The following is a 15,849-nucleotide window of genomic DNA, read 5'->3' as shown; positions in this document are numbered from 1 at the left end:
GTCATCCTCTCCTAGGATTTCTTCTGAATCCTCATCAACCGTGCACACTCTAATATTTTGTATCCAGTAGTATTCATACAGCCAGCCATCCTCTGGGACACACAGTCGCTCAACTAAAATCAGGGTGTCAATATGAATCTGCTCCGATAATGGAGTCAATGTCCATGTCTACAATATTAAACAGTAACATGTACCTCATGTCGTCCATGGAGACCTCAAGTTCGCATGCACCAAAGGTTTCCATTGTTCTTATTCTGAAGTACATCGGCCACTCTGGCCGATCAGCGTGTTCAGCTTTTGCAGAGCAGGCCGTGAGGTTGGATCTCCTTATCGTGTCGGAGTCACATCGAAGTAATGTGTTATTCAGGATACCATCGATTTCCATCTGGTTTAATGTTTTCCAGAGAGTTCTTTCTAGCTTCAGTCTTACTTAAAATTTAGCTTTCATCCCTTTTGTTCAGACTCTTCTGGTCCTTGACTACGATGAGATCGATGAAAACCGTTCTTCGGTATTTATCTCATCAACTACATTTACTGATCTTATATGGTCCATTGTAGATCGCACAAAACATTGTTTTGCAAGTGTCCAATACGGCTGCACCTGGAACTGGTGTTCCAAAGGCCGGACATTGTCGTGGGCCATGCTGAGTGCCACACTTTTGGCACAAGATGGTGGGTGGCAGCTCCTGTCGGCCGCTTAAGATGGCCACTCGCACTGAGACCACGTTGGTTTATGATGTGTGTCACAGCACTAATGGCGCTGGTGTCTTCCTCTGAGTTGGCGCCAATATGTTTCGAGCAGTGTGTGCTGATTTGCTGTGCAGCTATCTCGCTCACCTGGCAAATCTTTACTGCTTGTTCCAGCACCAAATCTTCCTCCCACAACAACCTCTCCCGGAACTTATTGTTAACTACATCAAAGACAATTTGCTCGTGGATGAGCGAAGATTTGAGGCTGCTGAGGTTACATGACAGGGCCTTCAGCCTCAAGTCAGTGACAAAACTGCCGAAACAATTCACCAGGTTTTTGGGGTTGCATACTGAACATGTACCACTCAAATGTCTCATTCTTTTCAGGGGAGCTATGCCTATCAAAGTGCTAACGACTTCATCATATTTCTTGCTTCCTCCTCACTGTCGAATGCAAATGAGTTATACAGTTCGATTACTTATGGACCTGCTACCGTTAGCAGCAATGCAATTTGCCTTTCACAGGCTGCGCCTGCAGGTCGAGGGCCGAAACATAAAGGTTAAGCTGTTGCTTGAAGAGCCTCCAGTTTTCATCTACATTACCGGAAATATGAAGTTGGTGGAGGGTCTTCAGTCCTTCCATCTCATGCTTCAGCATCTTCTAGTGCGTTGAGTTGCCACGGGTTGCAGTTCACCAGATCGGTCTGTCCGCCAAATTTTAACTTTGTCACTGCCGTAATTACCGTCACATTTTCAGCACTCGTGGTACCATATTGTGTTTAGTGTTCGTTATCTAGCAAGGAATCTACTAAACACCTTGACTTGTCCAAACCTGAATCTTTATTGCATCACACATGGTGAGATAACAATCTGTTACAGAATAAGTTATCATGGAGTTTCTTTGTACTCCTCTGGAAGAGACCACTGTGGGCAGCACGGTAGCATAGTGGTTAGCACAATTGCTTCACAGCTCCAGGGTCCCAGGTTCGATTCCCGGCTTGGGTCGCTGCCTGTGCGGAGTCTGCACGTTCTCTCCGTGTGTGCGTGGGTTTCCTCCGGGTGCTCCGGTTTCCTCCCACAGTCCAAAGATGTGCAGGTTAGGTGGATTGGCCATGCTAAAAAATTGCCCTTAGTGTCCAAAATTGCCCTTAGTGTTGGGGTGGGGTTACTGGGTTATGGGGATAGGGTGGGGGGTATGGGCTTGGGTAGGGTGCTCTTTCCAAGAGCCGGTGCAGACTCGATGGGCCAAATGGCCTCCTTCTGCACTGTAAATTCTATGATTCAGACCTCGCACAGCTGTCCACTTGTACAACTTATAACCATCTGCCTATGGCCAAATGTGCCCCCATGTATATTGGAGCCTCTTGTCACATGACCACTATCTTGAGACCTCATGGGGTGTCTGTAGCACACCTGCTGGTTGAGGTTGTACCACCAGCCATCTGTGATGTTGCTTACAGGCATATCACCACATGGGCTGAACGTTAAATCCCCCCAAAAAGATGGTTTGGGGTCAGATTGAGATTAGAATTTTAGAAATTTGAACTTCGACTTCAACATGCCCACTTCTGGATTTAACTCTTGACCAGAAACTGAACTAGATCAGCCATGTATTTCATTGGAACCATGCCAGTCAGTGAAGCTAAAACCAAGATACAGCTGCTTTCTTTGCTTTATTGACTTAATTCACACAGCCCCAGTGTCCCAGCTATCCCCAATTATAGGTGTACAAATGCCCATCACCTGAATAACAATGTAACTGTCATTAAACCTTAACAATGTAATTAATAAGACACCGTGGCTACAAAAACAGGTTAGAGGCCTGGAATTCTGTGGTGAGTAACTCACCCCCATAAAGCCTGTCCATCATCTACAACGCACAAGTCAGGAGTGTGATGGAATATTTTCCCCTTGCCTGAAAGAGTGCAGCTCAAACAACAACATATGAAGTTCAACACTATCCAGACAAAACCTGCTTGATTATATCGCATTCATCGCCTTCAACATTCACTCTCTCCATCACTGACACACAGTAACAGCAGTGTGTACCACCTTTAAGATGGACTGGAGTAACTTATACGGCGCAAATCTCGGGAAAGATTTCTAAGTGTGGTAACGAGCGGGAACTGCCGTGAGCTTCCCGGCACTTGACCCGGCGAGGCTGGCAATGTTATTCAATGTTAATTGGTCCACTTAAGAGGCCCCAAGGGCTTCTTGCCTAAAATGAAGGCTCGTCAGCCGATTCGACAGCCGATTTGACTCCCCAGCATCCCCCCGCCTCCCCAGCCCGCTAACAAGGTCGAGCAGCATTTAAACAACAGTTGCACAGCCAGCCGCACTCAGCTCGCAGCATGACTTCAATGCGACCGGTCCCAAGTTCCAGGGATGAAGACCTGGGGAGGCTCCTCGATGTGATGCAGGCCAGGAAGGGTGTTCTGGGACGAGGTGGCGGTGGCAGTGAGCTCGGGGAGTGTGACTAGGAGGACTGGCCTCCAGTGTCGTAAGAAGGTCAACAACCTACACCAGGCAGCAGGGGTGAATTAACATCAACGACCCCCCCCCCCCCCCCCCCCACCGCCCCCCTCCCTCCCAAGACCTTTCCACCCCAATGGGAGCATCCTCCCTCCTAACCCTTCATGCGGCCCCCAACCCTCCCTTCACCTCTCCTCTCCCTTCAATCCTCCCAACCCTTCTTTCATACCCTCCCCCCACCACTGTGAATCCTGCATGCAACTAACTATGCCCTCTCTGTGTCTCCACAGGAGAAGCTCTCGCACAATCGCCGGGTGAGGGCACAGACTGGCGGAGGGGTGCCAGACGTACAAATCCTCACCAACTTCGGAGAATGGGTCCTGGATGTGACTGGGGTGGCTGAGGACAGAGCGGTCACCAATGCGGTTGGTGAACGCCGCAGAGGTGAGGATTCACCGGGCCCCACCCGAAGGACCTGTCACATGGGAGTTGTTATTGCCATACTGACTGACCCATCCCTCTCACTGACCACAAGTCCATTCTCCCGGAGGACTTCCAGCCGACGCCGCCGGCCCAGCCCGGGCAGCCCCTCTCCTGCTTCCCAAAGACCACCTCGGAGGAGAGCTACGAGGATGCCTGGATCAATGCGTCAGAGTGTCATCCCCACCCTCCACCAGTGCAGATACACGCACCTCGGTTGAAAACGTTAGTGGTCAGGCTTCTGGGGCACCATATAGTGAACACCACAAATCTGCTGAAGTATATCAGGTGGAGGCAGGAACTCCACTCCCCGGCGAGACAGCAGTCGGAGGTCTGCTGGATCCCAGGACCCAGCTGGGTCCCTGCCTGTTGCTGAACCTCTGGTACAAGGCTACCTGGAGCTCATGGAGACGTTGCGGAATGGCTGGGACATTCAGAGGGAGCTATCAGCGACATGCCAGCAAGTCCATAGCTGATTGGAGGAGTCCCAGAGGCTGCAGATGCAGGAGATGCCGTCGACAATGAGTGGCACCGATGCCCATACTGTTAGGGTGGCGACTGTAGTGGAGAGCCTGGTACACGACATCGGCAGCATGAGTGAGGATGTCCAAGGCATGGCACAGTCAGTGACAGCCGTGGCTGAGTGTCTCGGCAGAAGGTCTGACTTGCTGGGGAATGTTATCCAGTACCAGGCTAACCTTGATAAGGTGCTGAGGGACATGTTGCGCTCCTCGATGGGAATGGCCAATGCGCTGTGTAGCCATTGCCACAGAGCATGGCCCAATCACTGAGGAGCATCGCTGAGGGTGTTGACACCTTGGTGCAGATATCAGAGAGCTGCATGGGGTTGACAGAGTCAGATGATGCAGGGGTATGCGGGGCTCGAACCAGCTGCCATTCCATCCCTAGGTGAACCCCAGGGCCCTATGGGCACCAAGCAGGTGGAGAGGGCGCTGAGTGCCAACCTGGACATGTCCCATGGAGTGGGGATGGTGGCCACCAACTCCCTCGGGTTTCACCTCTCTGATAAGGCCGCATCTCGAAGTCAGCACAAGGGACATGGTGGCATGGCAGTGCATGTGCTGTCAACAAGTGTGCTGGGCCCTCCAGTTTCAGAGCCCCTAGAGGATGCCCACCAGGGACAAGGCAAGCAGCTGGATGCCTCCACCTCAGATGTGCATCATGTGGACACACTTAGACATAGTGGTGGAGCAAGGAAGGTTACCATGTTGAGGATCACTAAGCGCACCAGGTGAGGGTGGAGGGGGGTGGAGAGGGCAGGGGCATTGTTGGACACCTGAGACACATTCAAAACCCTTTACCAAAAGCAGTGTGACGCCTGTCACTTTCTTCCGCAATTTGGCCCGTCCTCCAAACACTTGGCCCATCTCTCCAGGATTTGACAAAGCTCCTGCAACATGCTAAATTGGCCCAGAGATAACACAGGCTGGATTCTCCGCCACCCGCTGCTGGGATCAAAATTTCTGATGCAGCGGAGAATGCTCCGATTTCCCACTGGCAGCGGCATACAGATTCGCGCCTCACGCCAGCGGAAGGATGCAGAAAGATCATTTAGACCAATTTACATCCTATTAATGGACCGGGCACCTTATTTTTGCAGGCTTGCGTGAATCTGTGGTCCTCTGGTTGAGGATTCGTATGGGCGAATATTGGTGCAGGTATTTACAAATGTGGTCCTGATGCAATGTATCTCACAGTGGGCCAAGAGGGTAACTCTTTAAGGGACTTTCCCCCAAAGTCCATCAGAGAGCCACCCTCTCCCCCCCCAAAATGCAAATCCTGCCGACTCCACCCCCCATAAGAGAGAGACCCCCCCATAAGAGAGAACCCCAGTAGAGAGACCATCAACAGAGACCCAATTATGGAGATCCCCCCCGTTACAGAGACCTCCACCTTCCAATTACAGAGATCCCCACCAGAGCCACCCCCATTACAGAGACCCCTGCATGGAAGCCTCCCATAAGAGAGACCCTTGTCTGGAAGTTAGAGAGCAGTCCAGACAAAGGAGCGGAAAAAAAAGGACTGCTTTAAATCCCACCTGGGCAATACACCTGCTGGCTCAGACACAGGAAGCTGCACCTGTCAATTCCTGAAAAAAGTCAAAAATCTCTGGTGGGTGGTCTCCGTAATTGTCGGGTCTCTGATGGAGCCTCTCTTATTGGGGGTGTCTGGTCAGGGTCTCTCACATGGGGGTCTCTGGTGGGTTGGGTCACCATCATACTGTTGAGGGGGGGGCTTCCCCCCAGGAAATTCCAGGACAGGGGGGGGGGGGGGGGGGGGAGAGAATTGGAAAATTGGATTGGGGGAAGGGGGCTCAGTCTCCGGACCTAGCTATCAGGCCGCCTGCTCAAAATGTTGGCCCGATAGCAGGATTCTGCGAGGAAATCCCTTGCAATCGCTGCTGTGCATAAACTTGCATGGCAAGAGATGAATCACGTATGGATTTGCGCTCCCTCAGAATGAGAACCTAAGTTCTTTCCACCTGAAGAATGTAAGATCAGAATATCCAACAGGAAGTTGGAAAAAGTACAAACTACATGCTCTCAATGAATCTACATCTAAATCTTTCCAGGAGGTCCCACACAGAGGAAAGTAGATAGTTAGCATTACATTGATTTTTGTGTTGAGCTATTTAAAATTTTCAATATTAACAGTGTGGATTCTATTGGATTCCCAACCAGGGCACTCTTGGGTCTTAGATTGAAGGCTAGTATTTGTCTGTCTGCCATAGTTGGAATATTTTGTGTTTGTTTTACAATCAAAAGTTAAAATACTGGTTAACATCATGTATAAATATATACCATCACGCCTCCGTAAAATCTTGCAACAGTTGTAAAGACCAAACACTCGTACAAAGGCAAAACACTTGTCAAAACCATGCTGTTTTAAGGTCAATATCTTAGTGCCAATTCTTTAAAATTTATATCCAGCTATAAAACAGCTTTTTTGCAGTTCCAAATGTTTATATATGAATGCTGCTTCTTAAATATGTAAGGAATGGTTTTATTGTCCATCAAGTTAAACAAGTGCAAAGCAAATATATTTTTGTATATCTTCCCTTTTCTGTTCAAATTTATTTATCACTTAATTCTGACAAATAATTCACATTCACATTTTTTCATGTGGCTTCCATTCAGCATTATTTCTCTTTGTTTAAAAACAGCATAAAAAATAGCAACTAATCTTATTTCACTTAATTGTATACCAACTTTATGCTTCATTTAATAAGCAATTATCAACACAAGCTCCAATATTTTGCTCCAAATTTTCTTTCTGTACAAGTGATTTGATTTTTAGAGCAAAGGATGCTGATTGATACTAATATCACTGCTTCATACTTACACAACAAAATACCATTGCTGCCATGTTCTCATCAAACTGGCCAAGAATAATTCGGACATCATTACCCTGTAGGGAAAAAAAAGTGTTATTTAGAAAGGGAAGTAGGTATCACGTATAGTGTGCTAGTAGGAAGAGCATTGCGAGTACAATACGCGACAGTACCAGTAAATATACAATTTGTTATAGCTAGCACTATATCGGGTTTTTAAATGAGTTGTTTTGGATATTTTCCCAGCTTGGAACTGGTAGTGAATTTAATAATGGGCCCTGCTAAGTAGAAAACAAACTAACAGAATTAGTTGTTGCATATATATTCAAATCAGAATTCAATTACAATTCAATAAGACAATTAAAAGAGTTCAACTTTAGCACTGCTGCCTCATGGCGCTGAGGACCCGGGTTCGATCCCGGCCCCGGGTCACTGTCCGTGTGGAGTTTGCACATTCTCCCTGTGTCTGTGTGGGTCTCACCCCCACAACCCAAAGATGTGCAGGGTAGATGGATTGGCCGCACTACATTTCCCTTTAATTGGAAAAAAATGAATTGGGTACTTAAAATTTTTTTTTAAAAAAGTTTATAAATGTACACTCGATCAGCAAATTTAAGGAACTGAGGGCTACAATTACACTTATGATTTGTGACTTTGGATTGACACCAGCACGGTAGCATTGTGGGTAGCACAATTGCTTCACAGCTCCAGGGTCCCAGGTTCGATTCCGGCTTGGGTCACTGTCTGTGTGGAGTCTGCACATCCTCCCCATGTGTGCGTGGGTTTCCTCCGGGTGCTCCGGTTTCCTCCCACAGTCCAAAAATGTGCAGGTTAGGTGGATTGGCCATGATAAATTGCCCTTAGTGTCCAAAATTGCCCTTAGTGTTGGGTGAGGTTACTGGGTTATGGGGATAGGGTGGAAGCGTGGACCTTGGACCAAGTGCACCAAGAGCCGGTGCAGACTCGATGGGCCGAATGGCCTCCTTCTGCACTGTAAATTCTGTAAAAAGATTTATCTAGCTAGGCAGGGGTGCTTCACCAATGTCAAGTGACCAGCCTGCCACCTTTCACTGGAAGAGCTGGAGGACACATAAGGGAGCTACTTCCTTCTCAGGCCCCCTGTGCCCATCAAAGACCTTGTCTAAGGTGTTCGCCTTTCCAACATTTCTCCACCCCATCCGCACCCTGTCAACCCCAGATTCCCACTTCCCTCCCACCAAATACAGTATAATTAGGAGTCTAGGACAGTGAATTCATTTCTAACACAACACATAAAGCCACTGATTGCAAGAGTATGGACCTATGATCTTATGAGTTGATCTGATGTGCTAACCTCACCTTCGAATACACAGTCGCAAGTATTGTCTTAAAAAGTTCAATTGCTGATCATCAATGCTCCTGCTGAGGTATAGATCAGCTATGTTTTAACAAACTGATAGACAGATCAGACTAAAGGCGCTGAATCACTTGCCTGTTCCTGCATTCCAAGAAGTAGCATGGTGCAATCTCCACTACCAAACTTCATGAAGGAGTGTTGCTTCACGCATAGCCTATTAAATTCACCTCACTGAAAGCCACATAAATTGTAGATCCAGGCTGCATGCAGCAGTCGAAGACATGCAGCCAGCAGCAGGAGCCTTTCAGGAATCCTAATGGATCACAGCAGCCAGCTACCTCATGCACGTCCATGTCTAATTCAGGAAGCTGGGGGCATGACATTACACAGCTTTACAGTAATCAAGCTGATAAAGACATAAAGCATTTAATAGCATGCTGGCTGAGAGCTCCAAAAACAAAGTTACGACAGTGTACCTTATTGAAGTAATGGTGAGATGCTGCAAGGCATGCACAGACAACCAGTGAGATCATAATGTGATTGGTTTCTCCCTAGGTTAATCCACGTGAATTGGCTCTGTCATTTCTTACGGTTCTGAAGAAGCTTTTTTCAAATGTACATGGCTGGACGATAACATGTTGCACTTTACCAAGCTGTACGTGAAACACATTTTCATACTAATATTGGCAAATTCCTGCCACTTGCTAAGGAATGCATGAGAGAGCTATCCTGACAAAGCTCTCCCCCTTTTTTACTGAACACCTGCCTACACACTCACAATCCTTGGGCCGGGTAAATTATGCCCGAGATTCTACAATAAACAGTTTAAAAAATCTATGAAGCAGGGCCCAGTGACCGAGGCATCCTCTCTTCTGATGTTAATGAATTAGCATCTGGAGCTGTCCCCATTGCGCCTCCATGATGAGGACATCCAGCATAGGCATCTCAGCTGCAACCAACTACATGTGAGCAGGCCGTTCCAACCTCCAGGGGGCACCTGTACATGTGGCTGAGAGCAGAGGCCACTAGGCACTGGAATTTTTACTTGTACACCTTTTACTCTTAGTCAACACAATGTGGGTATTGACCCATTACCTTCGACGTGCGAGCTTCCATTTTTTAATGACAACACCAGGAAAGAGAGAAGAGATGGTGAAAGGAATCAATGAGTCTTGAAGAGGACAGTGAAACCTCTGGGCAGTTGTAAATTGTTCATTGTTAGTAAGAGTGGATCTTTTCCAGACAAGTGCCTTCAATGGAAGTGCTCTCACAGGTAATCAAAGTTCCAGGCCTTGCTTGCTCTTGGGTTAGAAAGGCTCAACTGAAACGTGCCTAGATTAGATGATCCCTGGTGTTGACGGAATCCTGATGAGAACCACAAGCACTGTCCCTGTGCAGCCTCTGCATTCTGCATTTTCCTCCGCCTCTTCTTCCATCAATGAGCTGAGTCATTTCAGAGTTTCACCCTCTTCAAAGTTCACACCCCTTTTCGGGCCACATTATGGATGGTGCAGCAGACAACTTGCGAGACACTGTCACTGCACGGTGCCTCCTGGCCAGTCTAGGCACTGGAACAGCATCTTCAGAAGACTGATTGCTTGCTCAATTGTGGACCCTGAGAGCAGCTGGCTTTGGTATGAGTGCCTCTGTCTCAGTGTCTTGTAAAGATTGTGCCCTGCAGTTCATCCACACAATTATAGAAGACTGGTATTTATGTTTGATACAAATGTAGAATAGGTAACAAGTCAGCATTTTAAAATATCCAGTTACACTTTAGATCTGAGCTCACTGTTAACCCACGGCCAGTTTCGAGGAGGCATGTGAAAGCACTGTGGTATGACTGGTTTGCTCAGTTTGTTCGATCGTTTGTTACAAGCAAGTTTGGAGGGGCAAATAAAGTTCTCTCTTTTCCATTCCTGACGTTGATTATAGCAGCGTGTGAATTTGCACACACACAGATGCTGCTGCAGTCTTCTAGAAGTTACCGGGACATTCTGCGGATTTTTCTTCAGCTGCAACAAACAGACAAGCGTATTGTAATATCTCGCACTGGCCTATGGGATGGGAATGGTTATCTTCCCCATGGTCCTTGCAGAATAAGAGCTCGCCTGCTCGGGCCGGGCTATCTCTATTAACGTTTGTATAAAAGGTCGGCCAGTAAGACACTGATGTACCGTCACTTAGCACGAGACGAGGATGGTGAAACAATCGAGGTTTTATTGCACAAGATGTTGTGCCTCCTGCAGCTGGAACCAGAATGGAAGCCGCGCAGGAGAGCAGACACTTTTATACGCCGCCTGCTGGGCGGAGCCAGCAGGCTGGGATTTACTGTGGTACCTGTAATACAGGGGCAGTACCGTAATACATGCAATGTGTTACCAGTGGTGTTTACCACATTCACCCTCTGTTTAAAAAAATGTCCAGCAGGGGTGAAGAAAACATTACAGATTTAGTCTGTCGGGAGCTCTGACCCTCTACTGCGATCGTCTCAGTCCTGGTGGTGGTGTGGGTGCCGATGTGGTCACCTGCGACTCCGGAAGCATGTTGTCCTCTCCTTCGTCACCCCTTAGTGGATCCAGTAGGGGGACGGATCCTGCTGGGGTGGGGGCTGCGGTGAGGTTCGCTGGTGGGAGGGTGGGTGGCGCAGGGGTGAACGAGGCAACCTGGGGGGGGGGGGGGGGCGCGGTATCAGGTCAGGGGTTGTGAGTGGGGACCCAGCGGGTGCCAGGTCCCGGAGGGAGACTGTGTCCTGTCGCCCGTCGGGGTGTGCGTAATGCGGGTTTGCATGGAGGAGGTGGACCTTTTTTCAATCAAGGGATCTGACTTATGGGTCCGCACATGCTTCCGAAGGAGGACGGGCCCAGGAACTGTCAGCCATGTTGGGAGCGAGACCCCGGAGGTGGACTTCCTGGGGAAGGCAAACACACATTCATGAGGGGTCTCATTAGTAGCGGTGCACAGGAGCGACCGGATGGACTAGAGCACGTCGGGGAGGACCGCCTGCCAGCGGGAGACAGGGAGATTTCTGGACCGAAGGGCCAGCAGGACGGCCTTCCAGACTGTCCCATTCTCCCTCTCCACCTGCCCGTTTCCCCGGGGTTGTAGCTGGTCGTCCTGCTCGAGGCGATGCTCTTGCTGAGCAGGAACTGACGCAGCTCATCACTCATGAAGGAGGATCCCCGATCGCTGTTGGAGCCAGAGGAAATGGGCGAGGTACTAAATGAATACTTTGCATCAGTATTCACCAAAGAGAAGGAATTGGTAGATGTTGAGTCTGGAGAAGGGGGTGTAGATAGCCTGGGTCACATTGTTGTCCAAAAAGACGAGGTGTTGGGTGTCTTAAAAAATATTAAGGTAGATAAGTCCCCAGGGCCTGATGGGATCTACCCCAGAATACTGAAGGAGGCTGGAGAGGAAATTGCTGAGGCCTTGACAGTAATCTTTGGATCCTCGCTGTCTTCAGGGGATGTCCCGGAGGACTGGAGAATAGCCAATGTTGTTCCTCTGTTTAAGAAGGGTAGCAAGGATAATCCCGGGAACTACAGGCCGGTGAGCCTTACTTCAGTGGTAGGGAAATTACTGGAGAGAATTCTTCGAGACAGGACCTACTCCCATTTGGAAGCAAATGGACGTATTAGTGAGAGGCAGCACGGTTTTGTGAAGGGGAGGTCGTGTCTCACTAACTTGATAGAGTTTTTCGAGGAGGTCACTAAGATGATTGATGCAGGTAGGGCAGTAGATGTTGTCTATATGGACTTCAGTAAGGCCTTTGACAAGGTCCCTCATGGTAGACTAGTACAAAAGGTGAAGTCACACGGGATCAGGGGTGAGCTGGCAAGGTGGATACAGAACTGGCTAGGCCATAGAAGGCAGAGAGTAGCAATGGAGGGATGCTTTTCTAATTGGAGGGCTGTGACCAGTGGTGTTCCACAGGGATCAGTGCTGGGACCTTTGCTCTTTGTAGTATATAGAAATGATTTGGAGGAAAATGTAACTGGTCTGATTAGTGAGTTTGCAGACGACACAAAGGTTGGTGGAATTGCGGATAGCGATGAGGACTGTCGGAGGATACAGCAGGATGTAGATTGTCTGGAGACTTGGGCGGAGAGATGGCAGATGGAGTTTAATCCGGACAAATGTGAGGTAATGCATTTTGGAAGGTCTAATGCAGGTAGGGAATATACAGTGAATGGTAGAACCCTCAAGAGTATTGAAAGTCAAAGAGATCTAGGAGTACAGGTCCACAGGTCATTGAAAGGGGCAACACAGGTGGAGAAGGTAGTCAAGAAGGCATACGGCATGCTTGCCTTCATTGGCCGGGGCATTGAGTATAAGAATTGGCAAGTCATGTTGCAGCTGTATAGAACCTTAGTTAGGCCACACTTGGAGTATAGTGTTCAATTCTGGTCGCCACACTACCAGAAGGATGTGGAGGCTTTAGAGAGGGTGCAGAAGAGATTTACCAGAATGTTGCCCGGTATGGAGGGCATTAGCTATGAGGAGCGATTGAATAAACTCGGTTTGTTCTCACTGGAACGAAGGAGGTTGAGGGGAGACCTGATAGAGGTATACAAAATTATGAGGGGCATAGACAGAGTGGATAGTCAGAGGCTTTTCCCCAGGGTAGAGGGGTCAATTACTAGGGGGCATAGGTTTAAGGTGAGAGGCGCAAGGTTTAGAGTAGATGTACGAGGCAAGTTTTTTACGCAGAGGGTAGTGGGTGCCTGGAACTCACTACCGGAGGAGGTAGTGGAAGCAGGACGATAGGGACATTTAAGGGGCATCTTGACAAATATATGAATAGGATGGGAATAGAAGGATACGGACCCAGGAAGTGTAGAAGATTGTAGTTTAGTCGGGCAGCATGGTCGGCACGGGCTTGGAGGGCCGATGGGCCTGTTCCTGTGCTGTACATTTCTTTGTTCTTTGTTCTTTGTAGCGGTCGCGAGGCCGAGACTAATCAAGGGTGATGGAGGCGAGCTGCGGAAGTTGTTGGGAGGTCCCGGGCTGATCAGCGATGGCGGAGGTATCAGCGGGTAGCAAACGGCCAGGCGAGCAGGGGTCCTGAGGCGTGGTCCAAAATGGCGCCGAAGATGGCGGCGCCCACATGGCGGGCGGCATCAAAGATGGCGGCGCCCACGGGCCGCATGTGGCCTGTGGTGGAGAAGATGGCGGCGTCCCTGGATCACACGTGGGAGGTGTAGCAATGCTGGACCTGGAAACAGCGGCAACCGACCCGGCCTGGCAAACGGAAACAAAGTGGCCCTTCTTCCCGCACCCATTGCAGGTCGCGCTCCGCGCCGGGCGGCATTGCCTGGGATGTTTGCTCTGGCCACAAAAATAATATTTGGGCCCACCGGAGTTGGCTGGCTGCCGTGCGGCGCAGGCTTGCGGTGTACACGAGTCGGCAGCTGGTGGGGCCCACGATGCCCACGAGGGTGCCGCGCGGTCGGAGGTGTAGGCCTCCAGATTACGGAAGAACATCCTCTCAGAAATTAGCAAGCTGCACAGTCTCTGCAAGATCGAGCGTACCCCTTTGCAATAGTCTCTGGCGAACGTACATAGACTTCATGCCCGTGACATAAGCCCCTCTGATTAATAGTTCGGTGTGTTGGACTGCCAAAACTGCCTGGCAGTCACAGTTCCTACCGAGAGTCTGTAGGGGCCCCAAGAAATCGTCCAGAGTCTCTCCCGGGAGTTGCCGTCTCGTGGCCAGGAGGTGCCTGGCATACACTTGATTCACTGACTTAATGTAGTGCCCCTTTAGAAATGTCATCGCTTCTGTGTAGGTGGCCGTATCCCGGATGAGGGGAAAAACGTGAGGGCTCACCCTTGAGTAGAGGACATGGAGCTTCTGTGGGTCCGCGAGTTCTTCAGTGGCTGCTCTGAGGTAGCCTTCAAAGCAGGCTAGCCAGTGCCCGAAGGTGGACGTGGCACTGGCTGCATGTGGGCTCAGCTCCAGGCGATCAGGCTTGATTAAGATGTTCATCTTTTAAAATCGTGTGCAATAAATTGATGTACCGTCAATTACCACGAGACGAGGATGGTGAAACAAGCCTCCTGCAGCTGGAATCAGAATGGGAGCAGCACAGGAGGGCATACACTTTTATACGTCACCTGCTGGGAGGAACCAGCAGGCTGGGATTTACTGTGGTACCTGTAATACTGGGGCAGTACCGTAATACATGCAATGTATTACCAGTGGAGTTTACCACAGACACCCACCAGAACAGAAACACTGTAGGGATCGACCGGGCCCTGTATATATTGGGCTGTATTCTCCACTCCCCAACGCTGAAATTGCGTTGGGCACGGGGCAGGGAATCTGTTTAGCAGGTGCCAAATTAGTGAGCGGTGCCGGTTTCTTAATTCTCCGCCCTCTGAAAACGGCGTACTCTAGGAGTACGCAGCACTGACTATCCTCGGCCTCAGGCCCGCCCCGCGATGCTCCATTCCCGACCGGCCGAGTTCCCGATGGCATGGGTTACGTGTGCTCACACGGTTCGTGAACTCGGCATGATGGCTGCGGACTCAGTCCATGGCTGCCACAGTCGGGGAGGGCCAATCCGCGGTCATGGGGGAGCTTCATTCAGGACTGGGGGCACTGTGGGCGGGCGGTCTGCGGAGCGCGAGCAGCTGGAGGGGGGGGCACTACTTTTGCGGTCCAGGCCCGTGGGCTGAGTCTGCCATGGAGCACGGCATGGCTGCTGCAGGCTCTACGCTGCCTCCCTGCTAGCCCCCAGCAAAACGGGGAATCGGTGGCCATTTTACACCAGTTCTCCTGGCATAAAACACCACCGTTTTCATGCCGGCGTGAAGACTTTGTCTATAAAACGGAGAATCCAGCCCATTGTGTTGCAAATAAAGTTACGCTTCTTTATTTTACGCGGTGTGGACTCCCTGTGCCCTTATTAAACTTATAATTGTAGCTTTTCACAAGTGGGGTTCCAGTCATCTGACAGCAGCTATTAGCACATACTGGAGGGCAATTCACATTAACAAAGCAGTTTAGATCTCCTGTTGTCAAAGCTATCAAGATGACATTGAAACAGATAGGGAGTCTTTCGCACCCTCATTACATAATGAGGTTTGTTAGTCCTTCTAAGAAGGAACTTTCTAGAGTAATGAAATCGGGATTACATATTGTCCTAATGCTTTGCACAGAGTTCTGAAAATGGCAGAAGTGAAGCCCATCATGTCCCCTAGTAATCTGCTTTCAGAGACTTCTTGAATTTATATGTCAGGTGACTCCTGCGACAATTTAAAACACAGTCATCGGGAACCCGCTGCCCGTGCATGGGGGGTTCACCTTCAGAGGGACCGAAAGATCCCACCCAATATCATTTGCAGTTCTAGTTGCTTATTTCTGTTTTTATTTCAAATCAAGGCATTACCGGTGCCAATGAAACTAACGATTAATATTCCACATTGCTCATGACATGTTGTTGTAACACTCTGAATTCACTATTCAGAAAATCACTGGTGAGAATTAATGCACTATAACTGCCTTGCAAAGTGC

General features: G+C 49.3%; 1 protein-coding gene across 1 annotated transcript in view; it reads right to left on the bottom strand.

Moving 5' to 3' along the window:
- Positions 1 to 15,849, bottom strand: part of gabbr2 (gamma-aminobutyric acid (GABA) B receptor, 2) — a 1,455,116-nt gene that overhangs the window by 455,651 nt on the left and 983,616 nt on the right. Inside the window, exon 5 of the mRNA XM_072509007.1 lies at positions 7,006 to 7,071. Coding sequence (XP_072365108.1) covers positions 7,006 to 7,071 — 66 coding nt within the window. The remainder of the gene's footprint in view (positions 1 to 7,005; positions 7,072 to 15,849) is intronic.

Source organism: Scyliorhinus torazame, chromosome 6 (genome assembly GCF_047496885.1).
Source record: "Scyliorhinus torazame isolate Kashiwa2021f chromosome 6, sScyTor2.1, whole genome shotgun sequence".
Taxonomy (NCBI): domain Eukaryota; kingdom Metazoa; phylum Chordata; class Chondrichthyes; order Carcharhiniformes; family Scyliorhinidae; genus Scyliorhinus; species Scyliorhinus torazame.
The sequence above is the reverse complement of the archived record's forward strand: the minus strand, read 5'-3'. Positions and strand labels throughout refer to the sequence as shown.